Source organism: Ascidiella aspersa, chromosome 4 (genome assembly GCF_963924565.1).
Source record: "Ascidiella aspersa chromosome 4, kaAscAspe10.2, whole genome shotgun sequence".
NCBI classification, from domain to species: domain Eukaryota; kingdom Metazoa; phylum Chordata; class Ascidiacea; order Phlebobranchia; family Ascidiidae; genus Ascidiella; species Ascidiella aspersa.
The window spans coordinates 22781523-22789783 of record NC_139450.1 but is presented as its reverse complement, the minus strand read 5'-3'; the positions used below and the strand labels follow the sequence as shown (position 1 = coordinate 22789783).

Sequence of the window (8261 nt, the reverse complement as noted above, 5' to 3'; positions counted from 1 at the left end):
TGTTAGGTGTACCCTTATATACAAATTATCGGCGTTTTACCGAATCTACTAATCTAAGCATGACCAAATTTCATTGATAAATATCTTACTTAAAAGCAAAGAACAAAACAGGGGAAGGTAGTCAGCCATAAGTGATTTCAATTAAATCTATGTAGAAAATGACTGTTATTAATGTTGTTTCAACATTATATGGTAGTCGTCAAATAAATACATGCACACTTACAAATACCACTCTTTTGTTTACTTATGTCTTTTTTTTTATTTCGTTTTATAATTTAAAGAGCAGCTTGAGTTGTCAGCATAGCAACAAGAAAATTCCCTTAAGTACTATTTTTTAGTATTCTATGAGTATAAAAAAACATAGAGATCAGTGATAAATCACGATCAATTAAATAACGCCACAGAAAAAACATATGATGTATCTTTATAAATTAATGCATACGTTAAACGTTTAAATTTCCCAAATTTTATTTTTTTCAACTAAGTTAACTTTCAGGCGTTAAACGCGTTGAAACTGTTCACTAAATGGTTTCTTAACCAAAGCTAGCCGTTTCCTGGTTCAGGTTCGAGTATTTTTTTCGGAATTCGACTTAGTTTTAGTTTGGGTTTGGAGCAATTTAGAAGTTCCACTGCAGCTACGGCCTTAAACCGGTTTATAAAGATGCGGTTCGAATAAAATATGAGATGTGTTACACCTAAAAATGTGGGTTATTTATTATTAGGGCGATCATTTTTGTGACCTAAATTAAGAAATTATGACAAATAAAAATAATTTATTTTGACAACATGTTGACCTGTTAGAAATAGATTGATTTAAATAACCTAGACGTCGTTATTCACACGATGTTTTATACCGTATATAGCCCCAATGAAGATATAATACAGTTTAATGTCTTTGAATATAAATCAAAACTAAATTTTTTTGATAAAATTGAACGATAAATTTTAGAAAAACTGAACGAGCAATTTCAAAAAGCTGATTATAGTTTTTTTTTAATTCTATAAACGATTTAAGTGCATTTTTATTCGATTTTGACTTGAAAAATTTTTGATAAAATTTGACCTAACGTGTAAATTTTGACAAAATTTTGACTTTTTTTGACAAGTCAAAAAATATTAGCCCTTACCGTATATAGTATATTACGCCGGTCATTTATTAAATGTAGAAAATAATTATTCAATTTTACCTCGAATTTATTCTAAGTTTTGTGACGATATAAAAACTTTTGCTGGTTCGGGTTCGGTTAAGGTTCAGATTCTTTCAAAATATTCGGTTCCGTTCCGGTTTGGCCTCAACGTCTTACAAGGTTAGGGGACCTTGGTTATTCTTAACGATGTCGAAAACCGTTCTAGAAAACGATGTACTACACATGTATATCAATTGTTGTGACGTAAAAAACGTAAAAACGCATAATATTTCGTGAAGCCCCGAAAAATTTGTTTAACCCACAGTTTGGCTCGGTATTGATTAAAATGAGTGCGCGCACGCGTTTTCTCTGTTTATAAGTTATTAATTCAGGCTGCTTATTTAGTCGATTCATTTTATACATAAAACAAACATTACTTTATTACAGTGCTTCCCAGCCAGTGGGTCGCGATCGAAGCACTTCTAAATATTACAGTTTTCTATTAGATTGGATAATATTGCATTACCCTTACGTAACATTTATGCAACAATGTGTAGAGGTCGTTTTTTTATGAGGTCTCATTAATGTCTTTGCCTAATGAATTAACCTAACTTATTCAAGGCAGGGATAGATTGTAGAAAATTGTCCATTCTGTTGTTGTCTGATTCAGATAAAATATCCACTCACGTTTGCTGCTGGCGTATTAAGCCGAAACTGTTTATTGACTGTACAACAACACATATACAGCTACTTATAAAGGAGTTTTAAAAGAGATCTTCATGAAGAAGGCAACACGAAACATACGTAATCAATTTCTAAGTAATTTTAACTTATTACGCAGCATATCACGTGACAAAAGGGCGTTGCTATAACTATAAGTCTTCACCGACCACACTTGACGCAAATCTTACGCACAGCAGACAGACACGACTAAACGCATTTTTAGCGAGATAGCACGTGCACTACTTTTTACCGTGACTAAAGATGTTTTTTGATAGAAACCACGATTTCTTTACGGGTTTTCGAAGGTTTTATGTAAGGAATGTTATTTTGAAAGGTTCAGCAGATACTCTTTTTTAAATTATTATGGAATTATAATCCTGGAACGATTGAAAAGCCTTTTCCAGTTTGTTCTAATTGTAATTTTGCATACGTTTAAAGGCTGCTTGTATTTTTCCAACTTAAGTAGGAATTTAAAATACCCCCAAAAAATTTCAAGTTTAAAAGTGCTAACCTACGGCCAAAAAATATTTTGACAAAATTCTTGCGCAATTTTCGTATAAACCGCTTGTTACGTTTCCAAATCAATATTTATCCCCAAGTTTTCATTTCATTTGCCTGAATTATATCGCCTAGCTTTGACCCGTTCAAGTTTCGCGCGCTTTGCCGGTGGGGATTGGACAGAGTCGCTTTCAGGCACGACGCGACAAGCCAACAGTCAGGCATGTTTCGTCGCGTCGTGCCTGAAGTCCAGTTGGGATCCAGCCGGCAATGGTCTTTTTTTATAAATTTTCCATGACGACATTTTAACAGCGTTAAAAACGAATTCTTTGTGAAAATAACAATTTGACGTCAATGTGGCACTACAAATGTAACAAATGCGTAACAATTAGATGTTTTGTGTCGCAGGGGCTGAGGGGTCATGGCAAACAATATGCACCCCCCCCCCCCCCAAAAAAAAACGCCACTGGGAAGCACTGCTTTATTAATTATTAGGCTCCATCATCTCAGTGGTTCAACTATATTTTGTCGCGGGCCAAGCTATCCTTTCATAATTCAAGTAATTTGACAGAGCGCTTATAGTTTAATTTAACAAAAACTGAACTTTTTAGAGTTTTTTAGTTCACACGATGTAACATGCCATAGTATGTATGGCGTCTTTGGGCATAATATATTTCCTTAAAACGGACAAAAACGTATTTTAAAAATTGATAGTAGTTCGCGAATTTTTTACAGTTGCCCAAAATTATAGTTTAGGGGGTATGGCCTGATACCCCCTTTCGTTTACCATCATAAAAAATGACCATGTTATACTTCACGCCTGAATGGCTACACAGAAATCACGTAAAAAGATCAAACCAGCTAAAAGTAACGAGGCACCGTAAAAGTGTAAAAGTCGGGTAACACTAATTTACGGAATGATGAATGGTCGGAATAGTCGGAACGCTCACTAATTTACGGAATGGTCGGAATTGCCGGAATGGAATGAATAGGGCCGAAACTAAATTGATGAATGGTCGGAACGGAATGAACTGTCGGAATAGAATGTATGACGCTGTAGTAGCAGAATGGGCGCTGGTCTAGAATCCTACCACAGATCTAAAATCAACGCACAACATTTGAGTTAGGGTGCGGGTTAGCGTTCGGGTGTGGGTGGGTCAAGTATTATTATATTCTTTGTTTAATAATAATACTTGACCCACCTTAACCCAAACGCTAACCCGCACCCTAACCCAAATGGTGTTTCGTTGTGGTAGGATTCTAGACCAGCGCCGCAGAATGAACTGTCGGAATGAAATGAACGAAGCTGTAGGAACAGAATGAACTGTCGGAATAGAATGAACTGACGGTATGGAATGAACAAAACTGTAGGAACAGAATGAACTGTCGGAATAGAATGAACTGTCGGAATGAGATGAACGAAGCTTTCCGACAGTTCATTCTGATCCTACAGCTTCGTTCATTTCATTCCGAAAGTTCAACCCTAACCCTAACCCAACCTAACCCCAACCCTAACCCTAACAGCTTCGTTCATCTCATTCCGACAGTTCGTTCTGTTCCTACAGCTTCGTTCATTTCATTCCAACAGTTCATTCTGTTCCTACAGCTTCGTTCATTTCATTCCGACAGTTAATTCCGTTCCGACCATTCATCAAATTAGTTTCGGCCCTATTCATTCCATTCCGACAATTCCGACCATTCCGTAAATTAGTGAGCGCTCCGACCATTCCGACCATTCATCATTCCGTAAATTAGTATTACCCGTAAAAGTCAGGGTTGCCGGTTAGGATTTTGTGAAGCCAAATTTGAAAATTTAGTATTTTTTGAACCTCTTTGTTTTATTAACAAGAGAAAATGAGAAAACTTGCCACAAAAACAGAAATTCAATGTACCAGCATGACCATTGACCATTTATTGCATTTTTTATTTATTTTAAGAAAAATATAGGCTTGTATTTGTTAAGAGTTTGTAGTAGATTTGGCTTTTGGGCGCTCTTTCACTTATGTACGTGAAAAGTTATGCAAAAAACAAAACAAAATAAAACCGCATACCACAATGCATATTGTTTAGGTTAGGGTGCGGGTTAGCGTTTGGGTGAGGGTGGGTCAAGCAATATTATGTTTATTATTAATAATAACTTGACCCACCCTCAACCAAACGCTAACCCGCACCCTAACCCAAACAATATGTGTTGTGGTATGCGGCATTTGAAAAAAGTTTTTTTTTTATTAATTTTTACGTACAATAGTGAAAGAGCGCCGGCTTTTGTTATTTTGGCCATCTGGCAACTCTCGTAAAAAGTGGATATGTGTTACAAGATCCGAATGCATTCTAAAAAAATCCTGCCCTTGACGTAATTGGCGCGGAAAACCGCCGGCCTAATGGATTTCCAACAAAGAATGGTTGTTTTTTGGTTTCTTATTTTTGCGTGATTTCAGCCAAAAAAAATTTGGCGTGAACACGTTATGGAGTGCAGTCAGGTTACTGGAGTGCGAAAAAAAATCATAAACAATGGTCTACTTTTTTGACCTTAGTTGCACCCAGTAACCCAGATTTTATAATTAAACTGGTTAGTACATTCTAATTAAGAATGCGAACCATGGATATCTGCCAGATTGGAATTTGGATTTTGCGTGGCGGAGACGATTTTGCAGCTTGAAATTGCGCGACTGTAATAACATTTCCGCCCAAATTTGCGCGGCTCTATTAAAGTTATTTGTAAAATTTGCCTGGCTAAATATAGAGTACTATACTGAAAACCATTAGCGCGATGAAAGTTTTTCGCTTTTCCAACCTAAAATTCTGTGTATCGAACTTAAGTTTTCATATAACTATATGTAAGGCTTTAGGAATGCAGTGATATTTTATCAACTCTACCAATTTTAAATTTTTTCAGACTTCACCTCTTACAATTTAAAATTAAAAGCACATTTTTTAGATATATATCGCACTTTAAAATTGGCATGAAATTTGTCACTACAGATCAGTGAACAGCATCGATTTTCTAAGATTGGTACATAGGCACGCCATGAGAATAGCTTCTTTCCAAAATTATTTCAATGCGTACAGTGTTTCAAGGCTTAAAAATGGTTGGAAAACACTTGCATATTTTGTATAATTTTATTACACTGTGTTGGTAAAGCTTTCTTGTTTGCACGACTGATGTTTGTGCGGCTAAACATATTTTATCATAAAATAGTTCAAAGTGCAATGCTAACCATAAGTCAGAAATTAAATATAAAAAAAATACTTATAAAGTGTGTTCACCTTTATAATTAAATATAAAAAAAAATACTTATAAAGTGTGTTCACCTTTATAATTAAAATAAACTTGCATAACATACAGGTCTAGTAACTCTAAGGTGGCAATCACTGGAGCTAACAGCTCTGTTATTTCCTTATTTCAATATATGCCAATATAAAAAAATGATTTAATGCCATGAACACCATATATACAGAAAAGTTAAAACGTTTTTAAACTGAACATATTGTTTTAAAAATAACGTTTTCACCAGGTGACTTTGCAAATAAAGGGATAGTTTAACAGCTAAATGTTCACAAACAAAGAGAATTCTCAAAGCCTTGATTAATTATCAAAACACATAAACATTAAGATGAGCCAAAACAATTATAAAATTGCCTCCTCTTTTAGGCTTATGCACCTCTGCTATAAGCTTTAATATTTGAAACGAATTATCAATAAAATGGAAAAATTTGTATGTTATATTTAATTGTTTTTTAGTTGATTTTTTCTGTTCAAGTTGTAACTGGCCAAACGTATGATATATATACTTGTATTTAATACCTTACTTCTCCATTGTGCCGAAAAAAATAATGGATAAAATGCTGTTCAACATATGCCATACATTTTTTTGAAAAAAAAATAACACTTTTTATTGTGCAAATAGAAAATGGTTAATGTGGTTAAGGGGGTTTTGGTGCAATGTGATCCCGCAATGAAACAGTTTCTACTGCATCTTGATGAAACTTTGGCAGTTGGAAAAAGATTTCTCTTACAAGATCTTGATGAAACTCATTTATTTATAAACGGAGAACTGATACCACAAATTCAGGATAAGATTGATCAGCTTCTTGATAGCAACTCTTTTCAGCTTGGTCAACAGGCGACATAATCCACTTTTAAAGTATGGATTGTATAATGAATACATGTGATGATTCTGAGGATTGTGACAGTGACTTGGAATTTCAGCTATACAGTCAACTACATTATTCATTTAACAGGACACCTCAAGAAGATAACAAACAAATTATAAGCATGAAAAAAGATTCTCATAAACTTTTAAATGTTGGCAATTCATCAAAAAATCACAGTTTAAAGAAAAAAAGAAATTTTTCTGAAAGTATTGGATCAAGTAGTGCTGAAGAATGGGAACTACTTGACAGTGACCTAAATTCCAGTGGGTCAGAGTTTGTTGATGTTCTTGTTAATGTTGGTAGAAACCAGAACAAACAAGACAACCTTTGGAGCATACCAAAAGATGAAGTTGACAATGGGAGCATGCAAAATGGAAACCATAGGTATTACACAAAAAATAGAATAAGGTGTAGAAACTGTGATGGAGTTGGACATGTTGCAGCTTTGTGTCACAAACCCAAAAAAGTTATGCCATGTTACATGTGTGGCAAGGCAGGACATTTTTCAAAATCCTGTCAAAGTAATTGGAATGCAAATATCACTGTCAGTGTATCCGTTGATTGTAACAGATGTGGACAATATGGTCACATAGCATCACAGTGTCCAGATCTATGGAGGCAGTTTCACCTTACCACTCGACCTGGAAAAATTCATGCTCCTTCCAAGACTAAAAAGTGCAAAAGAAAGTTTTGTTTTAATTGTTCAAAGGCAGGTCATTTGGGCCATTGCTGTAAAAAGAAACGGTTTAAGCCATATTTTAAAACCGTTTCTTGTAAAGTTTTTAAATATGATACTAGCCTTCAAGTAAAACGTTTAAATGATATATCAACACTAAAGGTAAAGAAAGTAAAACATCGAACCAATTTATTGAAAATTGAAAAACAAAAAAAGGTGAAAACAAAAACTTACTTTAATACAGTGAGCAATGCAACACACAGATAACAATCTGCATCAAGAATTAGGGGCAATATAATATTTTATTTTACTTTGTTTTAAATTTGGTGTAAAATGTATGTCTTTGTGTTTGGAAGAAGTGAATATTATGCTATTTAAAGAACTGCATTCCATGATCGAACAAAGGCTAAAAACAAGATCTGTGGTATTTCTTTAACATGTGTTTTTACTGGGTATGGGGTTAAGGATTTTCACCCTTGTTAAACAAACGAAAGTTTTTTGCGAAAAATAAATTCTAGTCAAGTCTTTATTGGCAAATATACCTGTTGTCACTTGTATACACTAGCTTTTAACTATTATATAGTATACCCAGTTGAACAGGACTGCCCGAGGACGAGAAAATAGTGTCAAAACAACATTGGTGATTGAAGAAAGATTTAATAGCTACATAATAAGCTTAAACTGTTTTATCGCTTTTAACATGAACGTTAAAAACGATTTCTTTAATTACTGTTGAGAAAAATCGTCAGTGCTAGAAAATAAACTGTCTTGCATACCCCAAAATTTCCCTCGCGTATTCCAGTAAGAACCCCAACTTTAGGCCAGCTCATGCCTTCTAGGGTCCACAGAAGTATTAGACATGGTTGTCCACAGATTACAGTGAGTGATCCGCAACCTGTGGGTTTTCAAGATTTATTTTTTTCCGACACAAATCAGTGGGAAACAGTCAAAGGATAACCAACGCATTTGCTGTTTCCCTTTAAAAAGTACAATAAACAAACAAAAAAAAATTTCAACCGGGCTCTATTGAGGTCTAAGTCGTCTGACCAACTCGGTTTAATGTTTTAAACACTGAGGCACCG

The 8261-nt window shown here is 34.6% G+C and overlaps 2 protein-coding genes across 2 annotated transcripts; both read left to right on the top strand.

The window, feature by feature from the left end:
• The first annotated feature begins 6259 nt into the window (after positions 1–6259).
• LOC146148706 (general transcription factor IIH subunit 5-like) lies at positions 6260–6647 on the top strand. Its single transcript, XM_083387530.1, has one exon. The coding sequence runs from the start codon at positions 6260–6262 to the stop codon at positions 6479–6481; it is 222 nt and encodes a 73-aa protein (XP_083243656.1). The 3' UTR covers positions 6482–6647.
• Positions 6489–7695, top strand: LOC146148705 (zinc finger CCHC domain-containing protein 7-like). The gene has a single exon (XM_083387529.1). It carries the CDS (start codon positions 6496–6498, stop codon positions 7444–7446), a length of 951 nt encoding a protein of 316 aa, XP_083243655.1. The 5' UTR covers positions 6489–6495; the 3' UTR covers positions 7447–7695.
• Positions 7696–8261: the final 566 nt, after the last annotated feature.